This window comes from Aythya ferina, assembly GCF_964211825.1.
Source record: "Aythya ferina genome assembly, chromosome: 2".
NCBI lineage: Eukaryota > Metazoa > Chordata > Aves > Anseriformes > Anatidae > Aythya > Aythya ferina.
In genome coordinates, this window is record NC_140297.1 from 62,781,328 (window position 1) to 62,794,215 (window position 12,888).

A 12,888-nucleotide genomic window follows, 5' to 3' on the forward strand; every position below is an offset into this window, starting at 1 on the left:
CACCTAAGCGAGCACTTTCACCGCTCCAGCAGTCAGCAAAGAGCCAGTGCCCTAATGCAGCAAGTACCCATTCCAGTAATTTGCTAACTCTATTGCTTGGGCAGGGAGAAGAGAAATGTGCGATCTGCAGCAGAATATCTAGTGCAAATGTCATAGCAGCAGTGCCCATGTGCAAGCTAAAAGTCTGGTGCAGCCTGTGCTTCCTAATTCGCATCACATACCCCTTCCCTTTAATCAAGAAGCTACACAAATTCAGCTTTTTATTTCAGGTGAACCCAAATAATTTCCATTAATTTACCATGGAAAATGCATACATAAGCCGCTAATGCAAGCTGATTAGCTTTTTGTGAGGGCCAGTCCAGAGCCTTGATGTTGAAAATGCTCATGCACCGTGTTCTGGCTGGATAAACGAAACGTATGTGAACTGTCAGCATTGGGGTGCGTAGCTGGCATCTGCAAGCATATGTTGCTCCTTCCTTCAATTGTCCTCCCCCTTCCTTGCAATTACACCCACCGACTATATTTAGGATTCATTGACATTGCAGTCACTTCTGTGTGGGCATGGTCGAGCTGGTTTGGAGTGAGCTCATTTGGCTCCAGATAGCACTGCAGCCAGCCCAGCATGGGGCTCGGTGCAACAGAAGCCAGATAAACACCTCAGTGCCTTTACCAACACTGACTGCAGTGGGCTGCTGCAGCTTTTGGGACACGAATGAGGTTCTTTAACACCATCTGAGGCACATGGGCAATAAGCAGCAAGGATTTCAGGGCAGGGCAATGGTGCTGTGTGCCAGGGAGAGGCTGGGTGTGCGGTGCACCAGGGCTGGTGGGCTGAAGCAGATAGGCTAACTTATTGAGGGGGGATCAGCCTGGGGATCACTGTCCCGAGGGCTCAAGCTGTGCCCCCAAATCTGAACCACCACCACCACCAAGACATGCAACTGTGTGAAGCAAACCAAAAGCTGTGGATATAATGAACTAACTCTTGCCCCTCCAGCTGCGGGGCTGGGTCTGAGCCTTCACGGGGTGCCCCAGGGGGTGGCTAGCTGCACGGAGGGGACTCGGGGACGGCCCATGGCCGCCAGGCCGCGGCGGGGGCCCCCTCTCTCCCCTCCTCCGCCCGGGGAGGCGGGGATGGAGGCGGGGATGGAGGCAGTGGCGCTGCCAGGCCCCGCCTGGGCCGGCTGAGGGGCGGGCGCTGCCGCCGAGCTCCTACTACCGCCGGCGGGACCGGGCAGCGGTAGGAGCCGGCGGGGGCTGCGGGGCTGGGGCGGGCAGGGAGGCGGGGGCAGCTCGGCCGCCTCTCCCCGCTGCCCGGCGGACAGAGAGGAGCGGGCGACTGGTGGACCCCGAGGAGGAGGAAGAGGAAGGGTACAGGAGTACTCTGTGGTTGCTGACCGAGCGTTTTGGGGTCTGTCCCCCCACCATCCAGGCACCCGTGGGGTCCATGAGTCCCGGGCTCGCAGCCCCCCTCGGCTTGGGCAGCTCGGCGGTGTGGTGGTGGCAGTGAGATGGGGGGCAACCTGGGCTGCCACCGCTCCATTCCCCGGGACCCCAGCGACCTGTGCCACAGCCGCAAGTTCAGCGCGGCATGCAACTTCAGCAACATCCTGGTCAACCAGGAGAGGCTCAACATCAACACGGCCACGGAGGAGGAGCTGATGACCCTGCCCGGGGTTACCCGGGTGGTGGCCCAGAACATCGTGGAGTACCGCGAGTACATTGGTGGCTTCAAGAAGGTGGAGGACCTGGCGCTGGTCAGTGGGGTTGGGGCGGCCAAGTTGGAGCAGGTCAAGTTCGAGATCTGTGTGAGCAGCAAGGGCAGCTCGGTGCAGCACTCACCCAGCTCCCTGCGGAAGGACCCGGCCTCCGAGCACTACCTGTCCGCCACCAAGATCAACATCAACACTGCCACGCCGGCGCAGCTCATGAGCATCCGCGGCATCACGGAGAAGATCGCCAACAGCATCGTGGACTACCGGAAGGAGCACGGGCCCTTCAAAAGTATCGAGGACCTGGTGAGGATGAACTGCATCAACTCCTCCTTCCTAGACAAAATTAGGCATCAGATTTTTGCAGAGAGGTCCCGGCCCCCTTCGACAAACACCAACGGTGGCCTCAACTTCACGGCCAAGCCTCATCCCAGCCCCACTTCGCTAAGCCTCCAGAGCGAGGACTTGGATTTTCCCCCTGGGGGCCCAACCCAAATCATCTCCACTCGCCCGTCGGTGGAGATGTTCGGGGGGCTGAGGGACGGCAGACCCGTGCTGAGGGTGGCCACCTGGAACCTGCAGAGCTGCTCCGTTGAGAAGGCCAACAACCCGGGCGTGCGGGAGGTCGTCTGCATGACGCTGCTGGAGAACAGGTAAGAGGCAGCTCTTGTCTGGTAGTCCGAGCTTCCCATGGGATCCTAGGTCAATGCCTTTTGGGTTTTAGAGCAGTGTAATGTCCCGTAGTGATCCTGGTACTTTGCGTGTCTCATTGCTTCCTGGGATTATTAAATGCTTCCTGCTTCTTGTGGTGGATTTCTGATTGAGTTCTAATGCTGGGGCTGCAGTCACTGTCGCATGGTGGAGCCACCGTAGTCCTTAGAAGGTGATAGCCCACCTGAGGATGTGCATGGGTATTTATGCTCGTCAGTATGGGAAAGATTGAGCTGTTATGGTTGGTCGCAGTGGGCCTGCTAAGACTTGTTACTGTGGTCGAGGACAGGTTCTTCATCAAGGCGTTAGCCTTTTGAACAGGTTACAGGCTTGTCTTCCCTACCAGAAGCCAGGAGGGAATACCAGGAGAAGGGCTGCTCTGTGTATACCCTGTTTCTCACAGTGTTTTCCCAAGCATCTTAGTGCCACTTGGGGAGGCTGGATACAGAGCTGCTTCTGCCTTTCTCAGAGCCTTGCAGCAGTTATGTTCTCATTGCCAAGCTGAGACCTTCCAGCGTTTCTTCTCTGAAAAGTTTTGTTTGGGTGGTAACCTCCTTAACCTCAGTGTTGGGGCTGTAGTCTGCCCTCTCTTGGACCCACTCTTCATTGGGGGGGGAAATCAAAAGACTTCAGAGCACACTCGGTATGTTTTGGGCAGTGTAATGAGCGTAGAATGCCACAGCTTGTCTCATGAGGGTGACACAGGTCATTAACAAGCAGTCATCAGGTGCTTGCTAATCTGGGGGTGCTGCTCATCTGCAAGGTGTGGGGCAGTTCCCTGGGCTGCCCCTGTGCCAGGCTGGTGCAAACCCACTGCATCTTCGCTACAAGAAGGACATCGAGGTGCTTGAGCGGGTCCAGAGAAGGGCGACGAAGCTGGTGAGGGGCCTGGAGAACAAGTCCTACGAGGAGCGGCTGAGGGAGCTGGGCTTGTTCAGCCTGGAGAAGAGGAGGCTCAGGGGTGACCTTATCGCTCTTTTTAGGTACCTCAAGGGAGGCTGTAGCGAGGTGGGGGTTGGCCTGTTCTCCCACGTGCCTGGTGACAGGACGAGGGGGAATGGGCTTAAGTTGAGCCAGGGGAGTTTTAGGTTAGATGTTAGGAAGAACTTCTTTACAGAAAGGGTTGTGAGGCATTGGAACAGGCTGCCCAGGGAAGTGGTGGAGTCACCATCCCTGGAAGTCTTCAAAAGACGCTTAGATGTAGAGCTTAGGGATATGGTTTAGTGGAGGGCTGTTAGCGTTAGGTTGGAGGTTGGACTCGATGACCTTGAGGTCTCTTCCAACCTAGAAAATTCTGTGATTCTGTGATTCTGTGATTCCCTCTGCCCTGGCGGCAGGGCACCTGCTGGGGAGAGCTGGGCTGCTGACACTTGCTCCGGGCAGCCAGCCAGCCCTGATTTTGCTGGGTTTATGGGCACGGAGCAAGATCTGTTTGTGGTGTGGTCAGTGGCTGGGCTGACCTTTGCTACTAAAGGGGGATAGTGCTTCTCCTGTTCATGGCTGAGAAGCCAAGAGCAATTTTTGTAAGGTAGGCACACAGCAGAGCTGGGGGTATCTCTCTGCCAAAATATCTCGTTGCTATACTCTCTGCTTTCTATAAGTTTGTAAGAATGCAATGAGGGTTTCACAGTAACTTTTGCCCTTTCCTTTCCACATGTTAAATCTGTCCCAGTGGGTCTGGTGTTTGGTTTATGGCACTGGGAAGCTTACTTTGCTCTTCTGTTCAAACTCCCAGCTGGAAATTAGTACAGACAGGTGACTCTCAGACTACTGAAGAGGGGATATAGTGGGGAAAGGAAACGCTGACAAACTGTTATCCTTGGGAGTGCCGAGAGCCCTGTCCTTCTCTGCTACTGTCCTGCCATGCTGCATAACAGCTATTGTCGGTGTGCTGGCAGAGGTCAGGCACGCTAGAAAGACAGCGACAGTGTTTTGGCATCCTGCATCGTGGTACCGTGTTCCTGGGCAGGGACACCTCTGTGCTGCTTTCCGCCTGCCCTGCTGCGTGCTGTTTGGGCGCCTGATGCTCCGACACAGGAAGCATCTCTCACCCTCCAGCCACGACTGCTCGATAGCCAAAATGGGGATGACAGCCCAGCTAGGATTATTAGGTCCCAGTTCTGGAAGAGAAGTGGCTTTGGGGATTTCTGTGCCTTTGTTCATCTTAGGGCCTCGTCTGGTCAAGTGTTAACTGTCTGCCACTTCTGCATCTTCAGCATTGCTGGGGCACCCAAAACAACCCGCCTGTTAAAAAGGATAAGCAAAGAAAGTGACATATAAAATAAGCCTGCATGTGCATGCAGAGTGTGATCATAACTGTTTGTTTTGCTTTGTTTTATTTTTTAGCCTGCATGGCACTTTTTATCCAGCTTAACCCAGCAGGTACGTGGGTGTGCTGGGGGGTGTGAGTGGGCTCTCTGAAACCTTGAGATTTTCAAGGAGCCTGCTACAAGGAGTCTTTTCATGCTGTTCCGTTTAATTGCACAAATACCATCAATGACATGGGGAGAGCATGGGGCAATCGTTCTCTGTACTTGACCACACTTGTGATAAGTTGGAAAGAAATGAGTGAGTGATGTGCATCTACAGACAGGCCTGTGAAAGCTTCCTGGGAAAGTAAATGTGGGAACAGAGAAGTGGACGCAATGCAGGAATAAAAGTATATGTTAGGAAAAGTCTTACTCAGCACCTCAGTGAGCATTGAGAAGGAATTTCCTCTTGCTCGTGCTGTGTAGCTGCAGTCCGTGGAGCTTTGTAGCTGTAAAACAAACTTTGCAGAGCTCAGAAGCTGCCTGTGTGTGTGAAGTCCACGGTCTGCCTCCCTGCCCCAGCTTCCTGGACCCTGGAAACTGATAAAAATGACTTGCAAACTAATCTTTGCCCAGGTGAATCAGCTTCTTACTAATCTTTTACTTCTTACTAACAGATTAGTAAGAAGTTTGCTTCTTCAGTCAAAAAAACATAATTGCACAGGGCTTATCAGTGCTTCAGCCTACCAAAATCAGTGCAGTATGGAAGGTGCATGCTTAAGGAGCTCAGCGGATGGCCCATGCTTGGTCCTAGCTGGAAACTTGAGCAGCACAGCTTTTTCTGGTGGATCTGAAGGCTATTTAGCCTGACAGCTTAGCTTGTGGGAGCGTCTGCCTGCCTGCCTTGCTAATGCACTTTGTGCACCACTGTCTGCATGTAAATAAGCGTGCTGCTGCGTGCTCATACCGTACGGTCCTGTGTGGTCTCGGGGGCTGGAGCGTTGCTTTGTGGCAGAATGTGTGACAGCCTGCCTCCCATAGCTTTCTAAATCCAGGAAAAATGTACAGCATGTCAAGAAGACGGTTTTAAAAACATTAAGGAGCAGCAAGGAATCTTAGTCTGAGCTGGAGATCTCTGTCCAGGGACTCTCATGCCAGTTGAAATGCTGGTTTTAATGCTTCTTTCTTGTTTGTGGCTTTTTTTTCCCTCCTGTCTGGTTCACCTCAAATAGCTTTGAGACCCCTTGGGCTTGTTCTTTCAGGCATTAGCAAGGAGGGGAATTGCTGCTCATTTCCAGGTGAGGCCAGATGATGAGCTTCTTCAAGCCTTAGGCAGCCTTTGCACTGGGAGAGCAGTGTTGCAGGAAGGGAAAAGGACAATGCCTTCATTTGTTTTTATTTCATTTAAGGAAAAAAAATAAGGCAAGAAAAGGTCAAACTTCACACAGAGAAATCTGCTGGAGGAGGGAAAATATACTCCACACTCTCCCCACAGTGCTAAATTTCTTAAGAATAGCAGCAAGAGGAGTGTGTACCAAATAAGGGAGTATGACTGCTACTGCTAAGCTATTTTGAAATCCACCACTGCGGCACGAAAATAGAGAAATACAGCAAGGTCCTCAGTCTCTTTCTTATATTTCAAGGATCTATGTTTATGACTGTGTTTGGAGTGGAGGACAGAGGTGTTTTCATTCAGAGGACTAGAGAGTAATTTTAGAAGAGATTAACATGGTGAACGTGGAGGCGAGCATGACACTTAATTGGATTAAAGTATCAAACGTGGGTGAATTTGCCCAAACCCCTGGCATTTCTTGCAGACGTGGTACAGCAGATGTGGGATTTGTTTAAGGCAGGACAGAGCTGGCATTCCTTGCAGGCTGCAGGTCGCCTCTTCCAGCTGCCATCAGCTCTTGAGGCTGGGGAGAAGTCACCAACAGTTTATTTGCACCTCAAAAAAAAAAAAAAAAGTAGCATGTGTTTGACATGGCGAGTTCAGATCGAATGCACCTGCTTCTTCATGGGGAGGATTCGCAGCCCCAGTGGAGATGTTTTCTCTGGCCAAGGTCAACAGAAGAACACGAGGGTTGTCCCCTACCTGAGGGAAGGGAATGCTTTCCTCTCTTCATCCATACCTGCATGAAACTTCTCCCTCCTGGCCATAAACTGAGCTCATGGCTGCTGTGGCACCCCGCAACTGCTCTCTCTGGCTGGGATGTGCTGCGTGACTGCAGGGTGACCCAGGTGAGTGTTGTGCCAGGTGATGCACAGAGCACCCTGGGGATACATCTTCTAGTTTAATTGCTTGCTTGGAAGCTTGCTTGTAGCTGAGGGCAGCAATTAGCTGTGCATGTTCCCCAGCACGTTTTGTGGGGGAGGCTTTCCAACTGGTGGAAGTTGTGCTTCACAGTACCGAGCAGGAATTTTTTGAAGACTTTTTTTTTTTTTTTTTTTTTTGCCTTGTAATGATACTTTGCAATTGAGTAAATGGAAATTGACAGTCTGAAAGGCTCACTCTCGAACCCTCACTCTCTCAAAAAATAAATAATACTAATTAAAAAAAAAAAGCATGTGGTGGGAAGATAATGAAGCACTAGGGTTGGGGCTCACATTCCAGGGACCGTGGCTCTGGCTCCTTCCAGATGTCAGGCGACTCAGGCTGGCCTTTTCCTCTGCTGCTGTCTAAGCTCAGCTTGTTGGTGCAGTTAGCCCTTTCTGATGCAAAACATGTGTAATAAAGCCTTAACACCTGTTGCACAAACTGCTGTAGAGCAACAAACACAGGTGCTATTGTGAGGCTGTGATTTCTCTCTCCTCTTGGCATGGTTTCCCTGTTGGTTCTTGTCTGTTATCTTTTCCAACATGCCAGCACTGCGACCCGTTAGCTGTCTGCAGCTGGGTTTGATGTCAGCGGAGAGGTCTGTAAGGTAAGAATTTGGTATGCTGTCCCTCACTTTCCTTTGCTCAGAGACCTGTGTCAGGGCTCCTGCTGCAGGAAGGTGAAGCTCGGCCCCAATCTGCCTCCCAAAAGGCAGTGGGCGGACAGACATTCCCCTGGTAATGGATTCAACACCTCTTCCCCAACAAGCTGGGAGAGCCCACAGGGACCAAGGGCAAGGAGAAAGTGGCTGCTTCTTTAGGAAGGATGAGGTGGTGGACCTCCAACCTGCTGCTTTGTGGTCGTGTTTCCTAGCAGAATGATGGAAAGGGAACGTATCCCCCACACAGACAGCATCTGGTAGTAGTAGCAGCAGCTCTTGCATGCCCCAGAGGCTCGGCACCAGGCTGCATTTGTCATCTCTCTCCCGTCACCACCACTCTCGGCGACCCGGCAGAGCCCTGAGGTGTTTCTGCTCTGTGACTCTTTCTGTGTCTGTTTGTTTTTTCTCCATCAGGCTAATGCCATGCTGGGGCCCTGCCAAGAATAATTCCCCTGCAATAAAAGAGCAGGAAAGAGGCCTGGCTCAAGTAACTCGGCTGTGCTAATAAGTCTTAAACTGCAAAAGAACAAATGCACCCTCCCCTCCTTATGTAATGTGTAGGAAATCCTGCCATCTGCGACTCCAGGAAAACGCTTGAGAATAAAGGGGTTTTTGAGATGGTATCTTCTAGGGGTACTTTGCAAAGAGGTTTCGTTATGAACACTGCAAGTAGAGATACATGTCAAGCCATTCAGTTGCATCTCATGATACCTCTGAGGACAAAAATTGGGGTGGGTTTGTGTGGGTTTTGTTGTTACTGTTGTTTTTTTTGTCCTCTAACCCTGTGACCTTTGCAGGGACTTTCTCTTTTAAAGGGTGATCGGAGCATCTGGCTTCCTTTCAGTGTAACTGAGCTTATTCCTTGAACATCTGAGCAACTGCCCCTAATCAGCCCTTTCTACCTGTGTGCCACCCTTAAAGATGAGAATGTGGCTGGAGGAGCAGTGTAGGTAAAGGTCAGCTCATCCACGGAAAATAAAACCTACTTTTCCCCTGACTTCTATTCTGATCTTCCTCTGCCCCTGCTGTTTGTACCACAGAGCCTGACTGAAATGGAACGGATCAGCGAGGAAAGCATTTGTTATATACATATAACGTTTCCAACATGTGGACTCGATACATCTGGCAGCACTTAATGTCTGCATAGTTTCAATCCATGCCTTCGGGGCTATTCTGCATGTTTGTTTCACATCACTGGGTTCAAGTTGCTGGTTGCAGGTATTCTGGTAAATCTGAGCTGCCAAATTTACTTCTGCAGAATTTGCTGTATCCTGCACAGCAAATATCGAATGGATCAGCTGACTTGTGGTGATAGGCAGGTGAAGCGAGTAACCAGCATTTTATTGCCTGCTTCAGGGACCACAAGGCTATAACCTCATCCTGCTTGGCTTCTCAGAAGAGTTACGCTGCCTGAGTATAGAGAGCAGAGTAGGTATCTGTGCGTAGGGCTGCATCCTGTAAGAAGAAATCTTTAATGCTCTGTGATTCTTCTGCGGTTTTGGAGCTCACAGTACAGCCCTAGGAGCAGTAGTGTTGTAGCTGCAGCTTAAGAAGAGCAACAGGAGCACCCCTGAAGGCAAAAGGTGCTGGTGCTGCTGTCCTTACCAGGAAAGGATGGGGGCAAGCCAAGCCAAGGGGCTACGAACATGGGAACTGAATCCCCCAAATTCCTGACATCATGCGAGTGGAAATTCGGTCAGCCCTGCTTAACTAGGGGAAAACACTGTCTCTGCAGCCCCGTGCTGGCCTGGCTCGCAGCTCATGCTGTGATCTCCAGCTGTGCTAAGCAGGGATGTTTCATAAATGCTGGATTTACAGATTCAGCTGCACCCTCCTTGCTGCCGGAGGTCGGCTCAGCGTGGCTGTTGCTGTCGCACTGGTAGGAGAGCCCTGCTGCTCCAGCCTGTAATTAGCATTCCCTGAAGTCACTGGGAGCCCTGCCCAAATAACAATTTCCAGGCTCAGCCAGATGAGCACGGAGAAGTTGATAGGACACAGATTATAGCGTGCATATAACTTATTTTTAAACGGCTTTGTTCTTCGTAGCAGTGCAGGTGTAAGCTGACATATGCAAGCACAGCGGCCTCACGAAATAATTACAACCAGCTGCAGTAATTTCTCAGTGCTATTATATGGTGGGGCGATGGAGACAAGAACTGTGGCACGTTATTAATAATGGTGGTTAAAAACAGGAACACAATTGCTGTTTCATTTCCAGATTATTTTTTTTTATTTTATTTTTACAAGGGGGGACTTTGCGAGCTCTGATTCACTGGAGAATAATGCTGCTGGCGAAGGAGTGTCTGAGTGCTCAAAAAGCTTTGGCAAGGTGTGGGTGAGACCTCCCAAGCAGCTCCTCTCCCATGCCAGAGGTGAGGATGTGCTTTCCCTCTGCCGAGGGGTTGTCTGCACCTCCCTCCCCTGGCGTTGGCAGCACATCCACTCCGTGGTCAAGTTGGGTGCTGCTTTCCAGCACGACACATATTTTAGAGCAGCTGGGAAGATCAGCCCTGCTGACCTTGTTTCCATCCTCATGGCGGGGAGGTTTCAGGAGCAGGAGCCAGGCTTCAGCCCTGCACTGTTATTTCCAGTGCTGCTGGTAAAATTACTAGAGGCTGGTAATTAAGAGGTTACTGGAGAAAGATGGTTACCCTGATTGTGCCCCTGCATGGGCAGATGTTCCAGAAGTTGAACAGCGCATGAATAATAAGAAAAATAGTTCATATGGAAAAGAACATTTGAGATCATGTTGTCATAGATGCTAGTGCTGGCCAGGAATATTGTGGTTATTAAACACGCTCTATCTGCAGCGGGATGAGTCCAGCAGGCAGTCCCCAGCGACCTATATGTTATTTTTTTCCCCCTACTCAAGTGCTGCATTACTGCATGGACCATGCTCCAGGGCATGTTGATTCATTGCAGTGACTGTCTAAACGGGGCAACGCGGGGCTGTTCGGAGACACCCAGCTTTATTCTGAACAATTCAGGTGAGTTTCAGACCGGGCATTGTGCTGCATTTTTCCAGGGCTCCAGCTGAGCTAATTAACCTTGTTTCCATCCATGGCTCTCTCCCCCCGGAGCTGGGTTGTGCTGGGCTGTTTGCAGCATCCCAGCCGGCTCATGTGGTTTGGGTTCCTCTAGCTAATGCTGGCATACTCACTTCTGGTTTGTGAGGGCACCTCGGTGCTCTGCGGGCTGTCTGTCTGCCCCATGTCTGTGTGGGACTGTGAGGCAGTGCAGTAATGCCCACCTGCTCTTTTTGGACTAAGTCCCACCAGACAAAGCTATTCCTGGGAGCAATTTGTGCCTTAGATTTATATGGATGAGGAAGAAGAGAAGGAATTGGGAAGTTTCCTTCTGCTTGCCTTTTTCCTTTCTTTTAAGTGGTTCAGGTGAAGCTGTCTAGCTGCTGTATGGATTCAGCTACAGCAGCTGTCTAAATTGTTCACAGCTGAGCTAATTTTTAATGGGTTAGTGAACAGCTAATTGATCAACAAGGATTTTGCTTTGTGGTGTGGTGGCAGGTTTCCTGCCCTAAATCCCTTGTGCTTGTAATACACTGTTAGTCATGCAAAAAATTATGTGCCCTTTTTTCGCCTAGCAAGGGGAGAAGAGCATGAACCTCTCCTGGGTACAGCGCAGAGAGGCTGTTGCTTTTGTTTTGGGAGTTCTCCTTTGGCTCCTTTTTATTTATAGCTGAGTTTTCTCCGCTTCTCCCTTGCTGGTCTGTCTGTCGTACGCTTGTGGTCACAGGGAGTGCATGCTGCCCAGCTCCGATGGCCTTTTCTCCAGCGCTGCTTGTGGCACTTGCCGGTCAATGACCTCCCTGAGGTTTGGCAGGTGGAAATGTTAGCCAGCTTTCTGCTGAGCTGGAAGTGGCCTGCTGGTGCATACACAGCAGATGCTAACTTAGGGCTCCTGTTTGGTCTCTTTGTGTGCTCTCTGTAAGCAAGTAAGACCAAGTTCATCGCTAGCTTATTGCCACCAAATCACAGAGCGCTATGCCAGAAGCGATTCTAATTTGGTGCTGAAAAATTAACTGCAAAATATTCAAGTCTGTTGCTTTTTAATGCATATGAAGGAAGTCCCATGGTCATAATGCACAAAGTGACTACCTTGTTCCTCCTTTCTCCTTGTAAGCAGACAGAAATGTGTAGAAGTGTGAATTCCTACGGAGGGGATTATCCTTAGCTGAGAACAACCCCTACCATCCGATTCAGAACCGCTTGCCTCATAAGCAAGGTGGTGATTTTGTGGTGGTAACGCCATCTTCAGCTGCTGTAAGCAGATGTGGCTCATCCTCTGCAGGCAGAGCTGGGGACCACCAGCATGAGGGAGGGCCACCTTAGTGATCCCTCAGAGTTGTTCTCCTCTTGTGGTGTGTATGAGTGGCGGTGGTAAGGTGCACGCCAGCACCACGCCACGTGGAAGAGGAAGTCTGCTGTAGCAGCCCGAGGTCCCCACTGCTTATAAAACATCACAGCTGCTGTTGAATTAAGAGAGAAAATAAATGTCATTGGAGAACAGGAAAATGCTGCCGCAGCACCTGACTGGGCTTTGCAACCGTTATACGGGCCAGCTGGAGTTTAGCTATGATTTTGCAGCAACAGTTTGGGGCTTTCTGTCTATCCACATCTTCCTGCTGTTCCTTTGTACTGCTCCTTCCCTTATCTCTCCCTGTGTTTACATTCCTGGTTCATAATCGATGCAAAGCAAACTACGAGCACTGCCAACTGTCCTCTGCACTGGCCTCCCTAAGGAAAACATGGTGTTGAGCAATGAGCAGGATGGCATCACACCTTCATTTTCTGCAGCAGAAGGGGATGAGGGAGGTTTGAACCCAAAAACTGGCAGCCAGGGTTTTACCTGAGGCAAGAATCCAGCTAGTGGAAATTTGGGTTTGCTTCCAACGTATCTCACAGGGATCTGTTGAAAAAGATTGTTCCTTGGTTACCAAAAAAATAACTTTAAAAATCTGAATTTCTTGCTCTTAATCACTTCCAATTTCAGTGATGGAAGTATTAACACAGAAAAGGAAATTGTGGCTTAAGGGACAATATAGAAGTTCTGAGGCTGAACAGTCCTCAGTCAACAGCTCATGGATTTAATAGATATTTGTGCAACTTCAACACAGAGCTGTTGGCCATAAAAATGCTGGAAAAACTACCTATAGATAAAGGTAGTACTGCACAAGCAAAAGCCCTATCTAAGCATGTGATATTTCCCATTTCTTTTTTA

General features: G+C 50.4%; 1 protein-coding gene across 1 annotated transcript in view; it reads left to right on the forward strand.

Annotated features, from left to right (window-relative positions):
- Positions 1 to 1,254: 1,254 nt before the first annotated feature.
- The window catches only part of EEPD1 (endonuclease/exonuclease/phosphatase family domain containing 1), a 62,325-nt gene continuing 50,691 nt past the window's right edge, over positions 1,255 to 12,888 (forward strand). Inside the window, exon 1 of the mRNA XM_084508941.1 lies at positions 1,255 to 2,365. Within this exon, the coding sequence (XP_084365067.1) occupies positions 1,512 to 2,365 (854 nt within the window). The 5' untranslated portion in view covers positions 1,255 to 1,511. The remainder of the gene's footprint in view (positions 2,366 to 12,888) is intronic.